Source organism: Pelodiscus sinensis, chromosome 8, assembly GCF_052426305.1.
Source record: "Pelodiscus sinensis isolate ZL-2025 chromosome 8, ASM5242630v1, whole genome shotgun sequence".
NCBI lineage: Eukaryota > Metazoa > Chordata > Testudines > Trionychidae > Pelodiscus > Pelodiscus sinensis.
Genome location: NC_143059.1, coordinates 51,042,246 through 51,057,836, shown reverse-complemented (window position 1 = coordinate 51,057,836; position 15,591 = coordinate 51,042,246). Strand labels below are relative to the sequence as shown.

The following is a 15,591-nucleotide window of genomic DNA, read 5'->3' as shown; positions in this document are numbered from 1 at the left end:
CAACCAATCTACAGGCAATAATTTTATTGTTTGTATTAGGAAGACTGCACAGACAGTGCATTACTTGTCCATTTGCCACACTCATGTGACAGAATGGGGAGCATACAAATCTGTCAATTTAGAAATGAGGATTACATTAAGGTTTGCCTTTCTAGTGTCTATACAACAGAGAGTGAGCACTTTATAATCTGAGGAGTAGAGAACTCTTGAAGTTGCCATTGATCAGTGATCCAAGGAATGACTCTTAGATTGCTTGTGTAAGAGGCAGCATGCCCTTCTGAGTAGAATTAGAGTGACAAGAGGCTGCCTGCTGGTAACTGACAAAGACATTAAAAAACAGAGGCATTTGCAGTGACTTTCAAGGAAATCTGAAACAAGTTATAGTAATTTATAGAACTGGAATAATCTAGTAGGAAAGAAACATTTATTTTTCCTTCCTTTCTTCGTACCCTATGCTTGTTGTTTTTCCTTTAATATCAACTCTGAACATTCTTCTTGGTAAAACTTGTCATATCCGCTACATGGGCATCTAAATGTGCCTTTGGTAGTCTCTCTAACCACATCTTATCTTTCAGTTAATATACTCTTCTTTATTCATCTATAGAGAGGCAAATTTTTGTAATAGTGCCTGCGGATTCTTATACTGGATGTGATCTCAATATTACAAATATTTGCATATGGTAAATTTTTGTGGGGGATTTATTGTCATTGAGCCAAGTTGCCCTCAGATGCTCACACAAAACTCCCATTGAAGTCACTGGGAGATACCAAGAAAATCTTAAGGCAGTATTTGACTCATAGATTTTTGAATCATATTTTATGACATGGTTTCATTTTAAAGATGTATTCAGCCTTTGGGTTTAACATAATCTTTTCATCCCTCTTAGGGCACCCTGGGCAAAATTCATCCCTATGCAAAGGGCCAGCCTTACGTCAATTCACCATTTAATTGCTTCTTAAAATCTCAAAGTAGGGCTTAAATGGGACATAGGTCTTGCACTTGCACTTTCCTGCAAGGATGTATTTTGTTTGTACAGACTAGTGCTAGGAAACACGTCCTATATGCCAATTATGTAATACTTTGGTGAGTTCTGAGCTCCCTGAAAGGGTAAAGAGCAGAGAAGCTCGCAGCAGCTGGATTTGGTGGCTGCACATGATTTTCTGTGGCAACTCAGCAATTTTCATATGCTTTTGAACCCAATTGTGGGTGTTATTTGAATACAGAACTCAAAGCAAAAGATGTGGGATACACGATCATGGAAATGGACTCTGAAAAATTTCACTCAATCACCCACCCATCCTGCAAACCATGGAGTTTCCAATCCATCTCAGGCTTGCTTCAAACACAGCTTTTCTGCGTTGCCTCTGTGGAGACATTAATGCTCAACTCGCTTTTCTCAGTGTTTCTTATTATGATTGCGGTACGTGTGTATGCTAAAACATAAATAGTGATGGGTAATTTTATCTGTTCTCTTTTCTTGGGAGTCTTGCACTTGGGATGGAAGAATCCCAAGCACTGATGTAGGCTGGGCACCAACTGACTAAACAGCAGTTCATCCAAAAAAGGCCTGGGAGAAGCTGTATATGAGTCAGCAGTGTGCCCTTTTAGCCAAGAAGACTAACAGTATATTAGGGTGCATTAGGAGGAACACTGCCAGCAGATCTAGAAAAGTGATTATTCCCCTTTATTCATCACTGGCGAGGCCACATCTGCAGTATTGTATCCCATTTCCCCTCCCCCCCCCCCCCCCCCATTACAGAAAGTATGTGGACCTATTGAAGAAAGTCCAGTGGAAGGCAACAAAAATGTTTAGCGGGCTGGAGTACATGACTTATGAGGAGAGGCTTAGGGATTTGGGCTTATTTAGTCTACAGAAGAGAAGAGTGAAGGTGGATTTGATAGCAGCCTTTAGCTACCTGAAGGGGCGTTCCAATGAGGATGGAGAGAGGCTGTTCTCAGCAGTGAGAGATGACTGAATGAGGAGCAATGGTCTCAAGTTGCAGTGAGGGAGGTCTAGGTTGGATATAAGGAAAAGCTATTTCACAAAGAGGGTACTGAAGTACTGGAATGGGTTACCTATGGAGGTGGTAGAATCTTGACAAAGCCCTGGCTGGGATGATTTAGTTGGGATTGGTCCTGCTTTGGCAAGGGGCTGGACTCGATGACTGAGGTCTTTTCCAGCCCTAGGATTCTATGATTTTTGATAGATTTTAACTTTTTAAAGATATAAACATGAAATTAAATTGGGGCCATAGTGCTGCTCCACTTGCAGTGCTCTCCATTGGCAGGCTGCAACAGAAACAGAAATCCTCCCACTCTTTCACTCCCTCAGAGTTCCCTGTAATTCTACGCAAGGTTTCTTGCCACAAATAATGCACAACAAAAGTCCCATCTATAGTCCAATTCTCATATCCAGTTGTGATGGTCCTTAAAATCCCACATTCAGGCAACGTCTAGACTGCAAGTTTCTTTTGAAAGAAGCTTTTCCAGAAGAGATCTTCCAGAAAAGCTTATTTAGAAAGAGAGCGTCCACACAGCAAAAGTGCAACAAAAAAAGCTATATGCTTTTCTGAAAGATAGCATCCACATTGATTGGACGCTATCTTGCATTTAAGTTGTGATTAGTATGGACAGAGTGGCCACCATGCCACCTGTGTTATTTTCCAGAGGCCTCTTCTTTCGAAAGAACTCCCTTTTCTGCATCCACGCATGCCTTTTTCCAAAAAAGCTTTTTGAGATAAAGGTTTCTTCCTTGTAGAAAGAGGTTTACCCGTCAAAAAAACCTATCCATTCTTTCAACTTTCTGTTGAAAGAATGCAATAGCAGAGTGGATGTAAGTATAGTTTTTCCAGAAAAACACTGCAGTGTAGACATACCCTCAGTGCTTAATTAAGTCAGGGCTAAGCCTCAACAGCTCTAGATATGACAGTTCCAAACCCCTGCAGCTCTGGGGTAGCACCTATTTTATTACAAAGTAAGTACTTCCCACATCATCTAATACATCAACATAGCATGGGGGTGGGCAAGAAAATGGTGGAGGTTCACCAGGATTAGCCCCAATGACTGGGAGCAGTGATCTGCAGCAATCAGGAGCTGTGATTGCCTGTACCTGCGGAGGCAATGGTAAATATAGCAGTGGCAGCCTGCCAGGGGCTACCACTAGTGGACCAAATCCGGCTTGCAGACCAGTATTTGCCCGTCCGTGACATAGCATATAGCATGCTCTGGCAACTTCCACCACACATGTGCTCTTTTTCAGTCCTTTCTAGTACTGACCTTTATCAGAACAGCCACCCCAGCCCTTCCAGCTGAAATGAACTCCGCTCTATAGGGAGTTTGCGCTTACCAGGGGTGTACTTGTCAATGTTCCCTTGTGTTCAACCATCTAGTCTAGAGATGTTAAGTAGGTAAAATCCTGCTGTCAGTACTCTTTGCGATGGCTCTCTGTCTGAAAAATCAGCAGGAAAATCCCTTTGCTACTCTCTAACCTTTAGCCTTCTCCAGTTCTCTGGTCTTCATTCTCAAACTTTGCACCTTCAGCCAGCAAACCTCTCTTGCTCCTCCCCTTCTTCCAGCTTTCCCCCTGGAACCACCTGAATCTCCTGTTAAGGAGCTTCTAAGCTCTGGCACTAAGCTAGGGGGAGAGGTGGATATGCTTAAGGGCAGAGATAGGGTCCAGAGTGACTTAGACAAATTGGAGGATTGGGCCACAAGAAATCTGATGAGGTTCAACGAGGACAGGTGCAGAGTCCTGCACTTGGGACGGAAGAATCCCAAGCAAAGTTACAAGCTGGGGACCAACCATTTAAGTAGTAGTTCTGCAGAAAAGGACCTGGGGGTTACAGTGGATGAGAAGCTGGATATGAGTCAACAGTGTGCCCTTGTAACCAAGAAGGCTAATGGCATATTAGGTTGCATTAAGAGGAGCATTGCCAGCAGATCCAGAGATGTCATTATTCCCTTTATTCGGCTTTGGTGAGACCACATCTGGAGTATTGTGTCCAGTTCTGGGCCCCCCCCCCCCCACTACAAAAAGGATGTGGACGCATTGGAGAGGGTCCAGCGGAGGTCAACCAAAATGATTAGGGGCTGGAGCATATGACTTATGAGGAGAGGCTGAGGGAGTTGGGTCTGTTTAGTCTGCAGAAGCGAAGAGTGAGGGGGGATTTGATAGCAGCCTTCAACTACCTGAAGAGAGGTTCCAAAGAGGATGGAGAGAGGCTGTTCTCAGATGTGACAGATGGCAGAACAAGGAGCAATGATCTCAAGTTGTGGTGGGAGAGGTCCAGGTTGGATATTAGGAAAAACTATTTCATTAGGAGGGAAGTGAAGCACTATAACGGGTTACCTAGGGAAGTAGTGGAGTCTCCAACCCTAGAGGTGTTTAAGTCGGCTTGACAAAGGCCCTGGCCATGTTGATATAGTTGAGATTGGTCCTGCCTAGAGCAGGGGGCTGGACTTGATGACCTTCTGAGGTCTCTTCCAGCTCTATGATTCTATGATTCAGTGCCTATCAATTCTGCACTCCCAGGCAACCCTTACCTTACCTGTTCTTGTTCTAATGACTCCTTCTCAGCCTCTACCACTTATATGGCAAAGGTGCCTTCCTTTAATCCCAGGTAAGAAGCAACTGATTAGTCACAGGTGCACTAGCCTTTTTCCTGTTAAAGAACCTGTGTCTTCCTGGGACAGCTGAGGGAGGGAAAATGGTAAATCTTAGCATCTTTAATATCTTCCCTACATGTTTCCAGTATTTGCAATACTTTATCTCTTTCTGTCTTAAGGCCAGTAGTTTTCTGGAATTTGCTGCTGTAAGATGAGATGTGTTGTATAAAAACTGAAAAATTGAATAATTTAAACTTTATATTTTTAAAGAAAATATTAGAATTCAAGAATGACTGGCTTATTACTCAAGGTTGAGATTTTAAAAACCATAGATCAACAGTTATTTTAAAAATATGTTTTTGTAGATTACCACTTTTTAACTGAAAGCAGTTAATGGTGTGTGACTTGCAATTGCCAGAACTGTATTTCTAACAGTACTGTGCTTTTGATTCATAACCTTTGCAGTGGAACGTTTGCCCTAAAATGTTACACAGTAAAACATCATCTTGGCTTTAGATTTTATAGTAAAGTAACTTATAGGCTTCTCTACCAGAGGCAGATTTCCTTTTGCAGTTTTTGAAGTTACTGTTGTGCAATTATGAATTTTAACTTGGTATATATTCTGTGTACTTCACACACTCAGAAATTAAAGTCCTTAAAAACCTAATTATAATTTTATATTTCAGAATTTCTACAAAGAAATTGAAAGAGAAGAAATGTACATAAGGTGTGTAAGCATGCCCTTTGACATATTTTTCCCTGCTCACTTTGCTGTAATTGGAGATAATGATTTGTCTATTAAGTTTCTGATTTAGAGGGGAAACAAAGGCAATTATGAGAGACACATACCTGTACTGAGACTTAAGCAGAATGAGTTTAATAGGCATTAGAATTAGACGCCTAAACTCTTGTAACCCTACTGTATCACCTTCACTTTCATTGTTATAAATATTTAAATACTTAAAACTATTATGACATACAGAAGACAATAAAGACAAAGAAAAGCAAAGAACTAATTGAAGATATGCCAAATGTTTATTTTAAGTGTAAAGCTTTCAGGAGCCCATATAAAATTTTCCTTTTATTCTGTAACTTTCAAAATGGTAACATTATAAGAAGGCTTCTGATTGCCTTTCTAGGGAACTTACAGTGTTACTACTCCCATGTTTTTACATCAATTTGAGATCCTCCATCTGTTGTATTGTTGTGATAAAATGAAGAAATAGATTTTCTCATTGCTATATTATGAGTATTTGCATATCCTTCATGCATTCCTTCTCAGCCACTTATTCTCATCTTGGCAGAAAGAGTAGCATAATTCTCTTCAGTGTACCTGCCTTTATAGTAAAGCTAAATTTAGTTCTTGCAACAGACAGATGGATTGATGACTATGAAAATGCATTCAAGAGCATTATTCGTGTGTATGTTTGATACAACATATGTACGAGACCAGCACAGAACCCATTTAAGTCAATGGGAACAGGATCAAACCCTGTTTCTGTAAGCAGAAACTGCTGGATCAGTTTAGTATGGACACTGAAGCTTGTACTTAATTTAATTTTTAATATATATGATTAATCTATTTTTTGTTAATAGCTGCAAAAAAAAGAAAATAGAATTATTTCAGGATGTAGGTCGAGCTGCAGGTTCAGACAAAAGAGGAAGTTAGAATGACTTTTTAATTTGCTGGCTCTCCCGCAGTGATCCCATATGATGCTGAGCCCATTATTTTGTTCTCTTGTGTCTGTTTCCCTATCTGTAAGATTTAAGAATGATAAGAGCCACAGTGGGAGTAGGTCTTGGACCGGACATGACATGATGGGACATGGTGGCCTGGGCTGGCTGCAGACAGGGCTGCTGCCAGAGCAGTCTCTGCCCAGAGTGAGCTTGGGCCTGCCACAGGCAGAGACTTGTTCGCAGCATCCTCCTCTCTACAGCAGCATGGGGGGAGTGGGACGGGGAGCAGGCAGCACCGTGAAGACGGTGCTGTGAGTAACCGGCTTTTAAGCCAGCTTCTCCCAGCTCTGGCTCCTGCTCTTCCCTCCCCCACTACTCGTTGCCTCTGATTCAGTGGCAGCAAGTGGGGGGAAATGCAAGAAGACAAATTGACTACCCAATAAGCCTAGGCTTATTGGGTAGTCAACTAGTCGACTGCTTGTTTACATCCCTGGTAAGATTAGGATAACAACGCCCACCACAAAGGTGTGATGTGAAGTTAAATTCTTTAAAGTTTGCATGGCATTTTCAGATCTTGGAAGAAAGGCATTATAGAAGTGCAAAGTTATTGTTCTGTATCCTATAATTAGTGTTTTGTATTTATTTTCATGTATTTTAATCTGAATTTTTATCCAACGTGAGCAGTTTGAGAAAATAAAGTGAGGACTGGACATTCCTAGTGTTCCTCTTTAAAGAGAATTGCACTTTTATAATGTATTATTTGCTTATCTTTTTTTCTCTCATCTCCAGAAAATAGGACATCAAAACAAGTAACAGTTTTATAGCTATTCTAAAACATACTAATATATTTTGTTGATGTTGCCGTTGATTTTCTTGGCATGCTGTATCCTAAAAATTTGTCTGAAGTAGTGAAATATGAGTTTTTAAAAATTGAGATATGTTTTACAGTTTGAACATAAAATTTAGCTGTTAGTCTTCAACACAAATTATTTTGTGACATTTTAAGTACTGATTCTCCTTTTTTATTACCATAGATATTTGTACAAACTATGTGACCTGCACAAAGAGTGTGATAACTACACTGAAGCTGCCTACACATTACTTCTTCATGCAAAGCTTCTTAAGGTAAAGTACTTGAAATATATTTAGCATTTTGTAGAATTTGCTACGGTGGCAATGACAGTGGATGGAGCCCTGCCCCTTTAAATTGTTGATGGAGGTTTGGGCAATGCACACCGGGCAGCACTGACAGACTGGCTGAGAGAAACTAGCCCCCAGCTGTGCTTCTTCCACCTGAAGCTCTTCCCCATCTGGGAGCCCAAAACTGTCCTCTCCTCCTGTTACCTTGCCCAGGGCCTGATGAAGTCAGTTGGCTGCTCTGGTCACTGAAAGTGACTCAAACAATGTAGAAAGAAAGGTAGCAGAAAGAATTAAATTTGGAACTTGACTTTGGATAGTTCATATACTTCAGTGTGGTAGATGTGTCAAGATACTCATTCTTTTGATCATTCTTCCCATAGACTGTAGTGGAAATTTCATATACTTCATTGAGAGCAGAATTTGGCCTTCAGTGTATGAGAGTTTCCTTAGTGAGCTTGTGTTCGTGCAAAGTATGTACCGGGAATTACATCCTACTATAGACTTAAATTTGTTATGGTAATTAAATCATTTAAAATAGGGAAATGATTTGGTGAAAAAATTTGAAATTTATTTCTGTTTAGGTAAATTTCAAAATCTGCTATTTTCTGTAGAATCTTTCATGATATTTTAATGAAAACTTTCACTGCAGTTATTTTCATAATACTAAGCACAATTATTTCCAGAACAATGTTGAAAAATATTTAATTACAGTTTTGGTAGAAATTCTAATAAACATATAATGGAAATTTTCACAAAAAATACAAAATGCCAGCATGAAATTTCAGTTTTGAACAAATGCTATTTTCAACAGTGAAAAAAGTTTTCATTCAAGCCCAGCCCTGAGGGTTTTGTTTGTTTGTTTGTTTGTTTGTTTTGTTTTTTAAAGAATGAGGATAGGTAATTGATGAAAAACAATGTTTATAGTAAAATAGGAAAGTATAGTGAAATCACTGCTTTCAGAAATGGAAATTAAAAGTGTCTTGGGAACTCCCATGTGAGAATTAGAATGGTAATCCTGAATTCCACAAGGAATTGACTGATATGCAAAGTATCCAAAGATTACATTTTGTAAGTTTGATGCTTAAGTTTTGCATCCAAACTTTGTAAAAATTGCAATTTCAGGCAGACAGCAGTGAGTACAAAGTAGTTTAATTTTTGCAATTTTTCACTATAATATTTAATTGTATGTCACAATAATTCATCAATTTAGAGGGCATGCATTTATGTAAATATGTATGTGTGTGTATTTAAGGAGCTAAAAACATGTAATTTTAACAGATGTATAAATTACAGCTTTTACAATTGTGTATTGTATAATGCAGTATCCTGTAGTAGAAAGTTCTGCAAAAATCCCTTGTCAATGCTATTTGCCAAAGGACAAAAACCTACCAATGAGAGAGATATGAAAGCCAGGTGGTCCTTTGTAAGATAGAAGCCAGCCTTTCTAACAACTACTGATGTCTTAAGGATTTTTAACTGATAATGTGCAGCAAAGTAGTTTTAGTAGTCTTAATCTGGGGAACACAGAAAAATGTTTGGAGTAAAGAATAAAAATGCATACATTTAGAGAGAGACAATTGAAAGTGTTGAATAAGACACTTTACAGGCTACACTGCATACCTTCTTATTTTTTACCTCAGGATTGTGAATAAATTGTGCCAAAATTGTTGTAGCTGTAAGGTCTGTAAGTTCAGAGCATTTTTGTGGAATTGTATGAAGACATTTTCAAAAGTATATACTTGACTTCAAACCTGATTGGTGATTATATAAAAATGAAAATGTAAATGTTAATCAGCTGGCACTTAAAAGATAAAGCGATTGCTAAAGTGGTTTTATTAAATGGAGTTTTTTGTATGTTACTGCTTTCATTGTGAAATATACTATACAGAGACATAATTTATGAAGATAAAGATTTCAGAAGATGACTCTGACACCTTCAGTCACACTGAATTTTCCAGGGGGCTTTGATTTCAATTTTGAGAGAATAACTAAGTGATTTTGTGAACAAGAATCTGTTATTCCCATCAAGGAAATTAAATGGGATTGACAGTCTAGATAATATTTTCTTACTGGAGTTATTAAATGATGTCTAGATTGTCATAACTTGCTTGATCATACATTCTACACCTAAATATGAAGACCAGATAAAACATTTCCCTCTACTTAGGTGCTGCATCTTCCAGAAGATGATGGAGTTCAGAGTGCAATATAATTTCATTCTGTCTTTTAATCATTAGATTTTACAGTTTTTAATCAATATGTTTTTATGTGGCTTTAATTTAGAATTTGAACTATTTCGATTAACTACACTTTGAAGTATATTATTATTCTCCCTTATAATATATTTTCAGATACCAGATAATATTTTAATTTACAGCTGTTAATTACTTGCAATGATATATCCATCATATAATCAGTTTTCTGCTTGCACAATGTAAGACAATAAAAATGGCAAAAATAAAAGTAGCATTTGTTTTATCTTCCAAATAAGTCAGATATGTTGTGATTTTTCACTTAGTAAAGAGTAAATAGTCTACATTACTTCCCATAGGAAAAGCTTTACTAGATGAGACCAGTGGTCTCTCTAATCTGCTAGCTTCTCTCTAATAGTAGTCAAGACCAAATACTTCAGAAAAAGGTTCAAGAAATCCATCAATAAGTTTTATAGGCTAACCTGCCCTGAGAAATGTTTTCTTCTAAATCCTTCAGTGAATGGTTGGATTATGTCAAAATTTCTAAACTTTATTTACTGTTTTTTCTGTTCATGTTCTGTCTCTTCATTACTGAGGAGCATGTAACTTTACACTTCAAAGCCTCTTTTTTTCCCCACTGGACCTTGAAGATGGGATTTTCAATGGCACTAAGCCCTTGAATAAATGTCCTCAGATTGAAGTCAATGATAAAACACAAATTGGTATTAATGGGATGAGATTTAGGTCGGTACTGAGTGCTTTTGAAAATCCCACCTTTAAATCTGTTAGAACTATGCCTCTGTGCAGAGAGAACAGCTGTCTAGTTCTTAGAATTACTCAAGGCCCTGTGTACACAAACACTACTCCCTCATGGAGACCTTGTGTATGGAAAAATGTAATTGCATTTTAAACTCCTTTTTGGAATTGGTGTAATTTAGCAACCCAGCTACATAAACATAGGTTACTTGTAGCTGAGCAGTTGAGATTTAGAAATTGAAATTATCACAGGGTCTTTAGGAACACATTTAGTCTTCCTTCCAGATGTAACATACTTCTGATTGAACTCATTCTATTGAGTATATACTAAAATAGTTCTAGCCCAGATAAACAGATTGCCATACAGAGTGCTCCAGGTCAATTGGTAATCTGGGCCAATTCAAACAAAATGTGATTTAATAAAGCAAAATGCAAAGATATAAATCTAGGAGCAATGACACACTTAAATAGCTAAATCTGTTTATTTATCAGAAGATAGGAAGTTGACTTGATTACAGTGCATAAGTATCTTCATGGGCAGAATCACTAGGTATCAAAGGCCTCTCTAATCTAATAGTGCAGTGTTTCTCAAAGTGGGCTGTGGACCCACTTTTAGAAAGCTACTAATGGGCTGCTCTTGTTTGTTTACTTAAAGGCTGTACAGCCACAGTGTCTCATGGCTCCCTTTGGCTGTGGTTTGCCATTTGCAGCCAAGGGGAGCCACAAGAAGTGACGTGATATAGACTCCATGGCTGCAGAGTCTTTACATTAACAAACCGGAGCAGTTACATAAACAAACAAATTCCTTCGATCAAGGAGAAAGGTAACCACTACAAAGGCCTATCCCTTAGATATATAAACCATCCTCTAATTAGTATAATTCAGATAAGTAACTCCACTGCCGTGGAAATCAAAATACAGCATCATAGGTGATGTACAATCTTTTAGATGTCAGGCCAGCCCTGATGGCACTTTAAAAATAAACCAAGATTGAATGTTTGCATTAGCCCAATGTCATTGATACGTGACATCACCTTTTATTGCCTTCATTTTTTTCACTCTTCATATCTGGTTTAGTGGTCAGAAGAGGCATGTGCAGCACACCTTACTCAGCGAGATGGATACCAGGCAACTACTCAAGGACAACTTAAAGATCAGCTGTATCAAGAAATTATCCATTACTTTGACAAGGGCAAGGTAAAAAAAATAAATAAAAAAGGACGTTGCACTGCTTTTCTCTCTTACACTCACTCTCTCTCTTGCTAAGTGAATGCCAAGTAGTAAACTTGCATCAAGTGACCTTCAAGGAGCTTTAAACTTGTTATAAATTGTAATTTGGAATGTTTTATGTAAACAATCTGCCAGCTAGCACTTACAGATAATAATACTTTTAAAAAAATCAATGGTACTTTTATAAATGCTATGTTAAGTGTAAATAGGAAAACGGTAAATGATTATGTACATGCTATTGGGAAAAGTTAACCCCCTTATTTTGAGGGGGTTCCTTAGCTTTGTTTTTCCCCCTTTGTAACAATCAACTTAATTATCTTCTAGAAGGATGGATGCATGTCAAGTTGGTGTTTGAAAGAGGTGGAGAAGGGAGAGGTCCAGAAGGGAATATTTCTTTGGAATTGCTACTTTAGCTAGGAGGAATATGGATTTGACATCGGCAAGGTTTTGTGTCTGTCTGTCTGTCTGTCTGTCTGTCTGTCTGTCTGTCAGTTTGGTCAAGGTACCGAATTTTGATTAGTGGAGGAGAGGAGGAAGACAGAGCAGAGAGACAGTTGGCGGCCCACCATTGGTTAAGCCTTTCTGGCAGAAAATGTTTAAAAGGGTGTACAATAGAGGTGGCAGACTCATCATCAGAATGTTACAGATATAGATCTATATTGTCACAGTTACAGAAATGGTGACAAATAATTAATAATGTCTGTAGGAATGCATTGTTGTCTATCCAGCTCAGCACTATGCAGGTGTATTTTTAAATGGCTTCATATTGGTTTCAATGAAACTCAACAATATTCTGTGCACTGAAAAACCCAAATATAATCACATTATAGTAATGTTACCTTTATAAATGGCTTATAAATAGTTAATAATTGATAATAGGTATTCTAATAAAATATGAACCTTCTAGATTGTTATATAAGCCTCCAGGTATGATTATAGCCATCTGTAATGCACACTATTCATGCATGTAACATTTTTGTATCTTCTATTAAATTGTTATTAACCCTTTATCAACCATTAATAAATTGAACTTTAATACAAAGCATGATCAAAAATATTTTTTCATTTTCTTGGCAGTATACATTTTTTTTGTAGCAAGTAGTAAGATTTTTTTTTTAATATCACCTGTGTTCCTAAATAATTCCCCCCCCCCCCCCCCCAGTGGCCTAATTTCCTCCATAATTGAATACTTTCAATTCCCCCCAGGCTCAAAGAGAGCTGTACTTCTGAAAAACCAAGCTGTGGATTTTAACTTTAAATGAAACCAGAAACATGTAGTGTCCTTTCTCCTCAGCTACATGTGAAACAGACATGCTGCTTTAAAGTTGTACTTGCCCATTTCTGGTTTTATCACTAATAAGCTGTTTATGAACAGCAGGCAAAAATACCCGATGTTTACAAATGTTCATTATGTGCAGCATTACTCAGGGTCAGGCATCTAAAGTTTGAGAGAACACTGTTGGATAGAATAACCACACTTAATTAGAAGATATTATACTGTCTATTGTACAGTAAGGTCAGGTTAAGCTATGCAACTCCAGCTATGTAAAATACATAGCTGGAGTTGGTTTACTTTAAGCCGAACTTGGCACCGTCTTCACAGAAGGAGTCTTTCCTTACGACTTCAAGGAGTACCGGCACCAAGCAGAGCCACCCTCAGTGTTCGATTTAGTGGATCTTAACTAGACCCGCTAAATCAAACACCAGAAAATCGATCTCCAAGGCAGCAAGTGAAGATATGGCCTCAGATGTGAGAGAGTGCCAAATGTCTGCTTGCTTATGGAGGGTTTCACTAAATGCCATGTTAGCTATGCTACTTAAGCATAGTATAGCAGGTTAAAACAGAATGTCGTCTTTAACTTTGGATGTCTTTATTTTTGTAGTTTGAGACAAGATTAGCATTTCTGAAATTATTTTTTCAAGTTACCAATAGATTTGCTTTTTTCTTCTGTTTGACATCTTTTGTGAACATTTTCTTGTTTCTGAATAGTTGTTCTTTATTCTTTAGAATTATTACTGATTTTTTTCTAAATAATTATAGTGTTTTGCTCTGTGTCTCTTCTTTCTATGTTGTTTTTTCTTCTTCTTAACCTTCCCATTACTCTGCTAATATCTGTCCTTTCCAAAGTAAAATGCAATTTCCTGCAGGGTTCCTAGGAGCCTTCATATCTTTTTCTTTCTCTCCTAGATAATTACCTTTCACCTGTTTTGTACTTTTTGCTATCATCTTTTGGCTTTTCCCCCAAATGTCCTTGTGTTCAGCTTTATCATTTCAGTCTGACCTATCCACTGAATCTGCCCTGAATTGTCTGGACATACAATGTTTGACTAAGGTCTTGCAATTTTCCATAAAGCTGTTAATCCAAGAACTTTCCTGAAAATGTAGGCTGCTGTGTAGCATGATGAGAGTAGAAAATAGAATGGTGGTAATAAAAGAAAAATGTAGTCCATGTGGAGAAGTTGATATTAGTCAGTGTTAAAAACCTACTGAAGCCAAGAAACAGGCTAGAGACACTAGCAAAAATAATATATATTTTATAACCCAATTTATGTGGTTTCTGCAACTGTTTTCAATAGTACCTATTCCCATTCCATTTTAGTAAAATGTACAAGTTCTTTAACATGTTTTAAGGAGAGGTTAAAGCGACTGGGACTCTTCAGTGTAGAAAAGAGGAGATTGAGGGGGGATATGATAGAGGTCTATAAAATCATGAGTGGTGTGGAGAGGGCCAATAAAGAAAAGTTATTTATTAGTTCCCTAAATAGAAGAACTAGAGGACACCAAATGAAATTAATGGGTAGCAGGTTTAAAACTAATAAAAGAAAGTTCTTCTTCACACAGCGTGTAGTCAACCTGTGGAACTCCTTGCCAGAGGAGGCTGTGAAGGCTAGGACTATAATAGAGTTTAAGAGAAGCTAGATAATTTCATGGAGATTAGGTCCATAAAAGGCTATTAGCCAGGGGATAAAATGGTGTCCTTGGCCTCTGTTTGTCAGAGGCTGGAGAGAGATGGCAGGAGACAAATCGCTTGATCATTGTCTTTGGTCTACCCTCTCTGGGGCACCTGGTGCTGGCCTCTGTCGGCAGACAGGATACTGGGCTAGAAGGACCTTTGGTCTGACCCAGTTCGGCCGTTCTTATGTTTTTATGTAAGGTTATAGCTGAATACCTTGGTATACAAACCAATAAACATTTTTCACAACTATTTCATACATTTAAATTGTGGGCCTCAGAAGTGAGCAATAAATAAATTCACACTGATAATTGATTTGATTTAAAAAATCAAGTTTTTGCTGGATTCACAGTAATTAAAGCATAAGTGGTATTTTGCATTGAATAATATCTTGTGATGGCAAAAAGCTCAAATGTCTGTTGCAGCTCTGAAATTGCCTTTCTTTGTGAAATTTATACCTATGTATATGGCCAGTGCAAGGCCAATGCAGTTACACTTAGGCTATGTCTACACTGCAGGCTTTTTGCACAAGAATGGCCGTTCTTGCACAAAAACTTGTTGAGCATCTACACTGCTCGCGCGTTCAAGAAAATTTACAGTAAATCATCAGAAAAGAGGGCTTCTTGCGCAAGAGTTATTCCTCTCCACACGAGAGATCTTTTGCAAGAAAGCAGTGTGGATGGGCAACAGGGGTTTCTTGCACAAGAAATCCCGATGGCTAAAATGACCATCAGAGCTTTCTTGCGCAAGAAAGTGTCCACATTACCATGGATGCTCTTGGGCAAAAAGATATCTCTTGTGCAAAAGCACATGGCAGTATGGACGCACTCTTGCACAAGATCTTTTGCACAAGAAGAATTGCACAAAACAGTTCTTGTGCAAGAAGCCTGTAGTGTAGACGTAGCCTTAAGGTTTTAAATAGGGATTAAGTGGTGCCTAAACCCCGTATGTTAGCCTTTTACAAGGGATGAATTCTAGCTTATGACAATATATTAGGAACACAACTTCTGTCTGTCCCACTAAACATTTTATAATC

At 38.1% G+C, this 15,591-nt stretch overlaps 1 protein-coding gene across 2 annotated transcripts in view; it reads left to right on the top strand.

Moving 5' to 3' along the window:
- Positions 1-15,591, top strand: part of DOCK1 (dedicator of cytokinesis 1) — a 567,625-nt gene that overhangs the window by 450,019 nt on the left and 102,015 nt on the right. For both annotated transcript variants that reach the window (XM_075935276.2, XM_075935277.2), the window contains exons 36-38: positions 5,293-5,333; positions 7,318-7,408; positions 11,449-11,568. In XM_075935276.2, the coding sequence (XP_075791391.2) occupies positions 5,293-5,333; positions 7,318-7,408; positions 11,449-11,568 (252 nt within the window). The remainder of the gene's footprint in view (positions 1-5,292; positions 5,334-7,317; positions 7,409-11,448; positions 11,569-15,591) is intronic.